The 12,718-nt window shown below is 38.9% G+C and overlaps 1 protein-coding gene across 2 annotated transcripts in view; it reads left to right on the top strand.

The window, feature by feature from the left end:
* The window catches only part of FLT1 (fms related receptor tyrosine kinase 1), a 111,893-nt gene that overhangs the window by 6,794 nt on the left and 92,381 nt on the right, over nucleotides 1-12,718 (top strand). For both annotated transcript variants that reach the window (XM_005149776.3, XM_031049524.2), the window contains exons 2-3: nucleotides 9,218-9,314; nucleotides 9,620-9,840. In XM_005149776.3, the coding sequence (XP_005149833.2) occupies nucleotides 9,218-9,314; nucleotides 9,620-9,840 (318 nt within the window). The remainder of the gene's footprint in view (nucleotides 1-9,217; nucleotides 9,315-9,619; nucleotides 9,841-12,718) is intronic.

Below are 12,718 nucleotides of genomic sequence, written 5' to 3'. Positions count from 1 at the left end.
CTATTCTCTAAATATTAATAATTACACATTTCCCAAAGTAAACTGGGGCATAGGCAAGCTTGCCAGAATCTTTCTGCATGTGTACCTACTGTAGACTTCGTGATTTTGATTATCATTTAACTTCAGAATGGGTTTAGCCTCTTGAGTTGTTGCAAGGGACTCCTCTGCAGATTGTAGGGTGAATGGAAAGTCAATTTCCAACCTTGGCCTTTTACTTTTTTTTGGTCTTGGAACGCTACAGGACAGTTCAGCCTTAATGATGGAGCATCGGAAATAATAACCGTCAGCTTTCAGCAAAGTGGAAATCCTGAAACTTTGCTTCAAATTTTCTTTTATATAGTTCCTAATTTATTTCTCTGTGCACAGCTTGATGAATAGTACAGCCCCAGATGAATTTGACAGGCCTGTGTCGCTGGCTGAGCTGGCATGTTGCTGTCTGGTAGGCAGTTTGTCTGTCTATATGAAACAGTCTTCCAGTTCCATCTTGTTATATTGCTTAATTTTTCCTGCCAGGGAATCTGTAACAAATCTAAGCATGAAGTTGGTAAAGAAATTTAATTTGTTCAAGAAAATGAACCCCCTTATTCTATGTAGGAATTCTAAATTATTTGCGTGTTTGTTTTAATGCACAGATATGTTTTGTCTTTATAACATATCAATACTTTTTTACTGCACTAGTTAATGGGATAAACTTCTCAGAAATATTGAACTGATGATTATGTGCTGGGATCTGTTCATGGTGGAATTAGAGCAGAGGTACAGTGATTGCTGACATGGGTCAATAAGTGATGGAGTAGATCTGATGGCTCACGGACATAATATGGGTAGAGCTGCCTACTCTCCTGTAAGCAGCATGAGCTTAACCATGCCTGGAGGTGTGAAGGCATACTCCCGGGTGAATGCCAGTGGCTTATCACATGGGATTGCTTTTGGATGGGCAGATGATGGAGTCACAACCACAGCTGTGATACTACTCTTGCTTTTCTCAGCTCACACCATCTATTTGCATTTTGCCACTTGGTGTGGGTTTATCTAGGTGATGATCCCATAAGAGTTCATAATGGAGGTGTTAGACTGTACATTTGGCTTCCCATTTTCAGTTCTGTATGCTCAGTGTGAAATAAGAAGTTTGTAATTATGGCTGGTTTTGTTCCTTCTCTATTTTTTTCTCTTGATGTAGCTAATTAAATGAGCAACTTCTCCAGGCTAGATAGTGTCAAAGGTGCTCACTTCAGATTATAAATTTCTAGAGTTATTAAAGCTGGATGGATAAAAGAGGTAACTAAGGTTATTTTTTTCTCACGGTTTCTCTGAATATTTAATTTTGAAATTTATTTTTAATTGGCACTATGTAAAGTGCCCATGCTCATGCACAAAAGTAACCTGGTGACCTTAGCACAGACAGGACACAGCCTTTTGGTAAAGCAAGTGCCTTCAAGCAGGTGCTGTGTGGGCACAGTGCACTGAGCTGAGTGGTCTTGGCTGCCCAGGTATGATGGGAAGTGGTAATAATTTTAATTGGTAGTAACTAGAGCCAGATTTATTTCCAATAACCAACTGTGATTTCAGTGTGTTAAATTTCTGAATCTACTTTTTTTTTAATTAACAACCTCTCCCCTGTTCTTTAATAAAATGGCTTTACCACAGGCTCTTCTGTAGGCAACTAGGGCAAATACTGGCAAAACATTGGACAATTATTGCAGAGATACACATTTGTTCACATTTACAGCTGTAGACCATATTGACATAGTAGTGTGTACTACTCAGAGGTGTTAAGGAAGTACTATCAGAATTGTACCTGCTATGTTTTTACCTTCCATGTTTTGCTTTGCCTCCATAACATCTAATCTTATATCAGTGTGCATACACATCTAGGGACAGCAAACACATACAGATAGTGGATAAACTCTTATCACTTTCTCTGAGATACAGAACCAAGAGGGTAAGGACACACTAGCTCAGATAATAGACACACACATCTTTCTGTACCTTTGGAGGCCTTTCTTGGGCAGTTGCATTTCTATTTACCCTGCTGACAGATTTTTAGTTCCAAGGTGCGGAGTCAGAGTCAAGGCATTTTCAGTCTGCCCAGAACTCTTCTGATCTACTGTGATAAACCTTATGCTGTTCATTATAATCAAGTAGTATATAGATAGAATAATATCATACAGCAGCTCAATGTTCTCATCTGTTAACTTATCAATTTTTTTTGTCTGGCTGTTATGTCCTGATGGTACTTTAAACTCTTAAATTATGGTTGAGATTAATCAGATTTAAGGATTTGTTCCAGAAATCACTTGACATATGTTGCAGAACATCAGACTGGATAATTGGGATGTTTCTTCTGGAACTGAAAGGGGCAAACTAATAAATTGATGATTTTTATACATCAGTGTATACCTTATAAGTGGCTTCCAACAACTTTCTTGATCTTGAAAGCAGATGAGAACGTATTTCAGTCACAACAGCAGCACGTGTCAGTAATAGATCCATTGAGGAATGGTAGAGCTTGAGCTGCTGCTTCTGACCTGACTGTGTTCTGTTTGCTGGCCATGTACCAGCACACATGGTGCCCCTCTTTGCACAAGAGCCACAAAGAGTCTCCTCTTTGCACAAGGGGACAAAGCTACCTTGCAGTTCAAAGACCCATGTCTGTTAAACTTTGCAAGTCTCTATGGCCGTTAATGGCCCTGCAAAGTTCTGCTTTGACTGGAATGGTTATGGTTGCAATTTGTTGCTTCAGATCATGACCTTGCTTATCTGGACAATTGTCAACATCAGCTTGAGACAAAGATGCTCAATCACAGATAAGCTGTCCTAGTTTCTCGTCTGCAGGTTTCAGGTGTGAAACTTGGATTTGTGTCAGAGAAGTGGTGTGAAATTAGATGTATGAAGGACTGTGAGGTCCCCTTTAGAATTGGGACCTAGATGGTGTCTGAAAGACTTTGAGAAATGGCTCTGAATCTCAGAGTGGCTCATGATTTAGGATTGTAGGTGTTTTCTGGATGCTCTTTCTAGGTACAGGCAATGCAATGGGCTTTTCCCTCTCTGTGCAGGAACCGAGCTGCACTGCCTGCTTTGGCTGTGCCTGAGCATGAGAAACCCAGGTGACATAGGTGAGATGGGGACTATTGCTGCCATGGAGATAGAAGTCTTCTTCAAGTAGCAGCTCTTCCCAGCCACCAGCAGTCACGGAAGTAGAAAGCTTAGAAAGCTTCAATATCCAGCGTGATCCCTTTTCCTTCTGGTCCCGTGGGAGGACCAGGCCAGACTTTCACACTTCAAGCAGGGAAAAAAAGAAAATTGTTTTCCAGTCACCATGCAAATTTTGAGACAACTCTGCCTAAAACTTCTCCTATCTTATAAATGCAAGTATTGATGCTGAGGAGAATCTCAGTGTTCATTAAACCAGGAGGCCCTGTTGGTCAATATTTCTCATTATGGTCAGATGTACATTTTAAATGGCTCTTCAGAGTCCACCACAAATTCTTTTTTCTCTTTCCCTCTCCTTTTTTTTCCCCCTTTTTTGAGTGATTTTTTGTAATGATATAATTGGAATTACTATGCATAGGTACAACTGTCTGACCGAAAAAAGGTTATACTCACAGAATGGCCTGAAGTACCTTTAGAGGAGATGGTAATATGATAGCTTGTCAAGAAGAGCTCTGAAATAAAACTACTGATATTCCAGGTTTCCTCACAAAATTATTACATGATTCTATGAAAGCAGAGGAAAGCTGTACAGTTCATAAGACGTTAGCTGGTAGCCATGTTCTGGTTAAGGTGCTGCTACATATCAGTCAGCTCATTTCCACTGAACACACACTGAAGGTCAACCCACTGGATGCTACCTTGCTCCTAAGAATTTCATCCAGATCCTGCAATTGCTTATTGGTTGCACACACAGGTATTCCCATTCCCTTCAATGGAATGACTCATGAGAAAGTGTTCATAAGCAAGAGTAAAGTCCTGATCTGCATTTGAACTGAATGACCCATGTTTTAAGGAGCACAGAGAGGTGAAGACCCTATTAAGCAATTTTGTGAGCTCTCTTTCCAGTACAGGAGTGTCCTCTAAAAAATACATTTTGTCTGAATGTGTTTGAATCAAGAGGAAATGATATTTGATAATAAAAAACACAAAGGGTTGGTTATGTTTAACAAGCCTTAAAACATGTGCAAATCCAACAGTGACTGAAACAATTACTTCATGATGGATAACTTTATTGCCCACAGATGGCACTTTAAACACAGAAGGTCAGATTCTTTATATACACTGAAGTTGCAAAGATAAACTGGTCATTCTCCTTAACCTCTCATTGTGTGGGTGAAAAAATATTAGCCAACATGTTCAGGATGACTGGAGTGGTTGGAAGACAATCAGCCTCAAATTAAGAAGAAGTTAAAAGGCCACCAAACCTGTTAACTTGGAAGGAAATTTCTGATAGCTTCTAACACTCTTTTAGAGTAAGCCATAAAGCCAGCTTTTGGGTTTGCTTTCTTTAGTCAAAGGTAGCAGAAATTCACAGTATGTGAAAAGAAATTGGAAAGTAGAAGCTGGATAAATCAGAATGGGGATAATAATCCAGAATGTGCTCCTGATTTTCTGTTCAGCACATCTATTGAGATGTAGATGAAATGTGCATAGTTACTCATTTGTCTTAGAGCTGAACTTGTACATTGTAATGGAAAATACATGCATGTTCATTTATCTTTTTTTAATTACCAGTAATCGGTGGTTTTGGTTACCAGATGATTTAAATGTTTGTTTATTTCATTCAGGAAGAGGATCACCTTTTTGCAAGGCAGAAAATAACAGAAGAAAATTTTTTCTTTTCTTGCCTTGCAAATTACAGATTACACCCTCTTAAAATAAAGATTAGTCTTTCCCTTATTTTAGACAGAATGGCTAAATTTTGCAATCTAAATTAATGGTTGCTCATTAATTAAGCAACCCTGTTGACTGACTTTCAAATGTATCTAATAAGCCTTCCAAAGCAAATAGAATATGCTCCCAAAAATCACTCCTTTCCCTATGGCAGGAGATTCCTCAGTTATCAGGATTAATTAGTTCTTCTGTTGTCACATGAAAAGAAGTTGCACCCCCCGATGTAGGTCAGTGTGAGGGTATGCTGCTGATGGTCGCTTAGTGACAGGCACAATGATAAGTGAACATGTCCTGTTGAGCCATGACCCTTCAGAAAAGACTGTGTCAAATAAAATGCCCAGAGAAGGTACATAGAAAGCATAATCTGCTTCTAAATATTGACAGTAGGAATTTTCCTGCTATTCTCCTTCCTTTTTCTTTTCTGGTAAACATGTCAAACTCTATTGCATTTGTACTCTGCATCAGTTTTGAAGCATTTAAAAATGTAAGGAAGCTAATGACCCATGAATAGATAGGATGTCAAATAAAGCTATTTTTCTTCAAGACTTAGAATATTGCTGGTAACAGCATTGTCTCACATACTTGTAAAAGCAACATTATTGGCTTGAAATAAGATTTACTTCAGCTTTTTTTACAGTGAAAAACTAAATGAATAAGTATATAACAGATCTGATATGTAATGCCAAATACACTGAAATTTGGTCTTGAATCTGAATATGATTAGCTACTGCAATTAAGTGTCTAAATTGTACTTGAATTCAATGATGAAACTGTGGTTTATAGTAATGGGAACAAAGTTGGACAAACACCAAGCACTCCTTGAGATCCCACCCACAATATTTACAAATATTGTGCTGTCTTTTAGATATACATAATATGTGTAAAAGGGCAAAAGCTTGAACGTGTACCCAATATATCTGGGTTTCTTTGTTGCCTACAGGATGGGTGAAAAGGTCTGGGTGGGTTGTTTTATGTTTTGTTTTTTATTTCATTCAACTTCAATAACTCGGAGGCAGATCTTCTGACATGCAGGCTTCCAGGCTGTCTTGTTTGATATGCTGAATTTGAAACAGATCTCAAGATTTTCATGTGGACATCTTTGCTTATATCACAGTGGAGCTATCAAGAGTTTGTAGCATTTATAATGGTTTCTTGCCATTCACTTTTGGCAGACTTTGAAAACAACAGTAGCCTGCACACCCAAACAGGTCTTCTTGTCTCAGCATGATGTTGCATGGCTGGTTCTGCTTCTGGTCAGGGTGCTGGTGCTAAGCAAAGCCAAATACTCAACACCAGCCACTACAGACTTGCTCTCAGTGCCTGTCACTCACATGGATTTTCCACTTTTCCATCAGTTTTACACTGGAAGGAACCTACATGTTGCTCTCCAGCAACTTTGTTGAGTGTTGTTAACTCCAGCAGCTGGGCTTTGATCCTAATGGCGTCTGGTCTGGCAAACTATTACTGATGGCTTTTTCATACATATTGAACTGTCTGTATACACTATTGCTTGCTTTCAGCTGTTTTAGAGCATGAAATAGGTTCAGGGAAGCTTGAGGCCAGGTTCCCCACTGAAGTAAGGAACAGGATTCATAAAGCTGAATATGAACACTGCCTTCCTGGGAGAGCATCTGAGCCTCCAATTTTAGGATGACAAGAGGGATACAAATGAAATGCAGGAACATGGTAGTTTCATGAAACTGTCAGATTATTTAGCTGGAGGACATTGACAGACCCTCTCAACAAAGTTGAGTTTTTTTTTCAAGAAGCTGCCCAAGCTCTTGTACCATCTTAGCTTCTCAGTGTTTAGCTTCAAGGACAGCACTTGAGTAGACTCATAGACTGTAAGCATCTATGGAAGACTCTCCCATAAAAGTGCAGTGTGCTCTTAGGGAGACCCAGCATTTCAGAGTAGAGATCCATAAATGGTAGGTGAAAAAATGTATGTTTGCAATACATAATGTAACAAATTTTTTCTTCAGAGATCTGCTACATCTTTTCTTTTGTCCCTTAGCAGCTGGCAAAATATGTTAATTTCTAGTTAGAAGTATGATTGTCCAGAGAAATCAGAGAGAAAATACGTGTATTTGTGTAGCATCATCATTCAAATTTCTGGTAATATTTGTGCTGCAGTTCAGAAAATCTCTTTATTCTGAAGGTTTGTTATGCCCTTGCTTGAAGCTTGTTTAAGTGAGCTATAATTTAGTTTAAATCTAAGCTTAAGTGTACCCTTTAAATCTTGTTTTGAATAGGGATGTATGATAGTATATACAAGAAAAATACTGGAGCCACAGCTTAAATATAATACACGCAGCTAAAAAGAAAAATGCACATAAATGTAACTAACTTAGATGCCAAAAGTCAGCTAAAAGTTAGTTAACCCCTACAGTGTACATTTCCTATATTGCCAAGGAAGAGAAACAGGTCTCTGAACACCTCTAACAAACCGATTTGCAGACCTAATTGGCTATTTGCTTCTCTATGTGGCTAGTGCTAAGAAGTTCCAGAAGGTGATTTAGACCTCTTGTCTCCACTGATGTTATAGGGGAATCGCCAGGAAATACTGACAAATGAAGCATATCTGGCTCCTCAAAAACAAAACCTAAGCCCCCAGACCAGTAGATGAGGGCAGTGCCTCTTCACCTTTTGTACAAAATACTTGTTGTATTGATGTTTTGAGCATCTCCAAAAGTGGAGACTTGGCTTCTAGGCTTTTCTCAGACTGAAGGAGTGCAAGTCCGCATCTCAGAACAAAGTTTTGCTATTCAGCCTCTAATCTGAGGCTACATCTGCTGCTGGGTGAAAGCTGCTGAATCTGGAGCAGCCATTGTCTTTAGAGGGTTTATGCAGCCAAAATTCAATTGCCAACCTCAGCAGGAGCTGGTGTCCAAAAGCCCCTTCTATAGCCAGCAAAGGAGGAGGCCTTTCCGGTAGAGGATACGTAGCAGCCAAATAACGTTTGTGTATTGCTGCTATGTTCGGTGTGTGTGGCTGTTCATGTTTGGCTATGGTAGGGACCTCTTGAAAAAGCTTTAAATAGATAAACTGAAAGCTATCAGCACTTGACTGAGTTCTAGTGGAAAATCTGCACTACCCTTGTTTACATGATGCTCCTTTTCTTGTATGTTGACAACATACAAGAATACTTGGAGTAAAGTGATCCAGGGTACCCTATGCTCCTCTCTCACAACACCAAAATCTTCACAAATTGCATTCAGGTCCAGATTTAGACTTAAGCTGGTTTTTGACTTGAACTGTTTCAAAATATTTTCTTGTTATGTTTCTCGCTTCTGGAACACTTTGCTGTCAGTGTGAGGGCAATGGGATTGATCAAGGACTGTTTTTTTCCCTGAGGAATGCAATTCTGTCAGCTTGCCATGAAAGCTTTTGTGGCTGTAGTCTCTTATGGGGCAAATATAAAACATTATGCCTTTCTAGCACTTGCTGGTTCAATGAAAGGGAAGGTCCAAAGTTCTTCTAGTCTTCTGACCATGGGGCTCTTTCGTGGACTCACTAAAGATTACCTTCACATGGCCTGTGAGAAGCTTGCCTAGATGTTTTCAAGTGTCCTAAGCCACCTCATGTGTTATTGACACCCAGGGTTTCATGTATACCAGAATGTTCTGGCCATGACTGGGGCCATATTGACATGCTTGCTTTCTCAATAAACTGCAAATATGGTCTGGAAGGTGCTTGATCTTGTTCTCAAAATTTAATGTAAAGCTGTTCAGTTACCTTTTGACACCACTCCACTGGTAGGAAGCCTGAAGCTAGTGAGGGACTGTAGGTAACAGTGCTGTGACCTTCAGTCAGGAAGGGAAGATCCTTAATCCCTTTTTGCTTCTTCCAGAGCAGTTCCAGCTTTCCAGCAAGTGGCTTGAGCAAGAAGAGTTCAGTATCTTAGAGGTCAATATGTGGTTTTTACCATGGAAGTGGCCGACTTTTGCCCTTGCCATTGAAGGGGCTGTCATGGTAGTGTTTCCTAAGGAAATGCAGCCAGCAGTGCTTGAGGGCACGTTTCCCTGGTTAGATATGTAACTGCAAGGTCCTGAACTTTCTTTACGGTCTGCTCAGTGAACAGTTTGACAGCAAAGTTGCTGACTGAAACTTGCATAGCTTTCATTCCAGCTTTCTTTCCTGAGTAGTTCTTGTGGAAGATTATGTGAGTCCTGAATCAGGACAGCAGGAAGACAGTATGTGCAGTGAGGGGTGCACCCCATTTTCTTTGCTTTTCCCTTCCATTGTAACATCATAAATGTGAGTGGACTGGGAACAAAATGATTTGTCATTGTTAATGTTTGGTTTTTTTTTCTTTTCTTTGTTTTTCTAGGATCTAGTTCAGGATCAAAATTAAAAGTTCCTGAGTTGAGTATAAATGGCACACAGCACGTTGTTCAAGCAGGACAGTCTTTAGATCTCACCTGCAGGTAACCAGCTGAGTTGGGTTCTGATAATTTGGCTGAGAGTTCATATACCTGACACTTTCTTTTTTTTTTTTTTTTTGTAACTGAAATTAGAAAAAAATGAAACCTTCTGTTGTGGGGAAAGGTGGAGAGTGAACTTCAATGGCAATTGTTTGATAGTTCTTTGTTGTTTCTGTTGTTGTTTTTGGAAAACAAGATAAAAGAGAACCCCAGAAATAGCCTGATATAATAAAAAGAAAGCTTGGGAACTGGAGCTATATAATTGCAGCCCAACATAATTGTTTCTGCTTCCTTATCTGTATTTGCAGGGGGGAAATGGTTCATTCATGGTCTTTGCCTGAAACTCTAAGTAAGGATAGCAAAAGGCTGAAAGTAATTAAATATGCCTGTGGAAGGAATGGGAAGCAGTCCTGCAGCAGCCTGACCTTGAGCAGAACTCAAGCAAGTGACACTGGAAACTATAGCTGCAAATATCCAACAAGTCCGGCAAAAAAGAAGAAGGAATCTACAGTTTATGTATTTATTAACGGTAAGATTGTTTTTTAACACTTCTTGGTATTTGCATTTCAGTACAGCAAAATGGATAAGACAGTTCAGTGGTTAAATACAGGATTTTGAATGGTATTTTCAGACATGTAAAATGTGTGGTAATTTACCAATCAGTGTATAAAATCTGCTCTCAGAGCTTGCAAATACAAATGTTAGTGTGTTATCTGTTAGGAAAAAAACAAAGAAAGGAAAAGACCCAATTCACCCAGTCTGCTAGAGCAAATAGAACTCCACATATAAGTAGACTAGAAGTGAATCTGTGAAATGGGTACCAGAGAAATCATACCTTACAGAATCAGATGATGACTGATGGAAACCATATGTCCGATACAATGTCCACTTTAACCTGTCTGTGTAAGATTATAGATTTCTAGGCACCTGAAGGATGCCAAAGGTGTTTATCTAGATCTCTGAATTATCTCATGCTGTAGAAAATTACTATTTGCATGTTGAGTCATATTCTGTAGTCCACATTACACAGATTGTAAAAACCTAGAATAAATGAATCAAACTAAACACAGAATTGTGTTCAACAAACAAGTATAGTGCAATGTAGTGAGGCTATTACAGAAATTACTTTCTGATCCTGTTTGCTTTTTTTTTTCCCTAGAATATTAATCAGATACTTGTCAGAACAGTTGAACTCAATAGATACAATAATGAAAGAAGAAATTGGGGATTTGGTTTAATTTTATATTTTAGTTTTTCTTGATTTTTACGTAATAAAATTAATAGATTACCCTAAGACATAAGATTCAAAGATTTAGAAAGCCCATATTACAGAGAATGTGCAACTGGAAGTTTTCCAATTGGTGTTTCATGCTAATGAAGTTAATTCAGAGTGAATTAGCCTTTGTTTTAATTTTGTGACACAAAGTCGGACTGGTGCTGTAAAAAGCAGAATAAAGTGGACCTCTCACTGCAATGATAGAAAATAAGATCCCCTCACTATTGTGTGTTATTGAGAATTACTGAATAACTTATGCTGTTCATCCTGCTTTCTTTCACCTGAAATATACTGCAGAGTGTTTTTCTCCCCAACTATTTTCATGCGATTCATTTGGTATCCAACTACTAATGCATCCATGGAAGCATAACCAAAGTAGGTTACTCATTTAGAGACCAACATTTCCTGCTGCCTAGGAAAACTCAATACTTTCTTGCACGACTTTTGCAAGTTTCCTGTCATGGGACTCTCTTGAACCTCCCACCTTAGCTGTCATCTCTCGTTGAGATCTACCCGCAATCCTTTCCATTCACCACATGAAAAGAGCAAGGATGGTTGTGACTCTGACTGAGAACCTAGGGTCTCTGCTAAACCTACTCTAGAATATAAAGAGATTTCTTTATGTTCTCTTGGTCTCTTTCCTACTTGAAATGTTAATTTTTGCATATCCTGAATTTTTAGAAATGGAAGCTACAACCAATCTTTCTAACTCTTCACCTCTTTCCTGAGTTGTGTGTAGCATAATTTGCTCATGTCTGAAAGAGTTTCTCAATTAGATGTATGCGAGCCAAGATTAACTCCCTAATTCACACAGTGATGGAAGAGAAACATATCATTGTAGAAATAGTTGTGGACAGACCATTTCCCCGCTCCCACCTCTCCCAGATATGTTAAGGAAGACTGCCTAAATATCTTGGTTTCTTGATTTTCAAGGACACTCGGTCATTAGATGTTGATGTCAATGTTGAAGATAGATTATGTTTCTTCTTTTACCTTACTTGCCAAAAAAAAACAGTAAAATGTTTAAGGGACAAACCTGTATCAAGCTTAGACCTCTTTGCCATCTTAGTGTTCGCACAATTAATTCTGACAGTCACTTTAATTAAAAATCAAATTTTCAACACTTGAGTGTTGACTGTGTCCTAATAAGCCCATGTGACAGTTAGGGCAAACTACTGGTAGTGAGGGTAACAGCTCCTTTCATGCCTGTTGAAATTGCCTCTCTGCCCCAAGGGAAAGGTATGTTAGTCCTCAAAAATTTTACAGTTTCAGGAAGAATTGTAGAGTAAGTTGAAAAGAAACAAGATGCTGAGTACCAAAAGTCACCCTTTCTCATCAGTGTAGCATTAGGAAAGAAAATACTTTAGGAATATCTTAATATATGTCTTTGTTTCTGTGAACATGAATGAAATTCAGCTATCTGGCTCAAGTGAGAGTGAGAATGGGGTAACAAAATCCTGTTTGAAGACTACCTTTCCTGAGTTTAGTTGTATTTTAAATGAATTTGTGGGTGCTTAGGAAACAAACATTTGTAAAATGTGAGTCCCTACCAGTTTTGTATTGTTTCCTGTGGCAGGACGTTGTGTCAGTCCATTTCCCATATTAGCTCCATGTGGATCACCAAGGTGCCTGTTTCCCATGTCTTAGCATGCTAGTTGCTATTTACAAACACAGAATCCGAATCAGGAAAGTTGATATTGTTTGTACAGGAAGCCATCACTTATTGTTTTAAAAATGTTATTCATTTCCGTAATTAGAGTGATACTGAATATGAACTGCATTAAAATAAATAATTAATTAAATAAAATCCAACAGCCCTCTCCCCTCAAAAAAAAAAAAAAACTACAACAAAACAATAAACCCAGCAAGTCCTTTGGTTCAGTAATGAGTGTATGCTGTGGTAGAAGATGAGCTTCTATAAGAAAAAAACCTCAAGGTGCAAGATGATGATGAGACTGCAGGTCCCATGTGCCCCTGGATGACTTGAAGCACTTGTTTGGGTGATCAAGAACAAGGCAGGCTGGTGACTTCTCTTAGAGGAGCTAGTCCTGACACCACCCTTCTTTCAGCTGGAGAGGTCACTACTGGGTTGCACAGGAGAATCAGTGTACAGTGTGCGCAGCAGCAACTC

This window comes from Melopsittacus undulatus, chromosome 2, assembly GCF_012275295.1.
Source record: "Melopsittacus undulatus isolate bMelUnd1 chromosome 2, bMelUnd1.mat.Z, whole genome shotgun sequence".
In the NCBI taxonomy this organism is placed as follows: Eukaryota; Metazoa; Chordata; class Aves; order Psittaciformes; family Psittaculidae; genus Melopsittacus; species Melopsittacus undulatus.
Note: the sequence above shows the minus strand (reverse complement) of the source record. Positions and strands in the feature narration are given on the sequence as shown.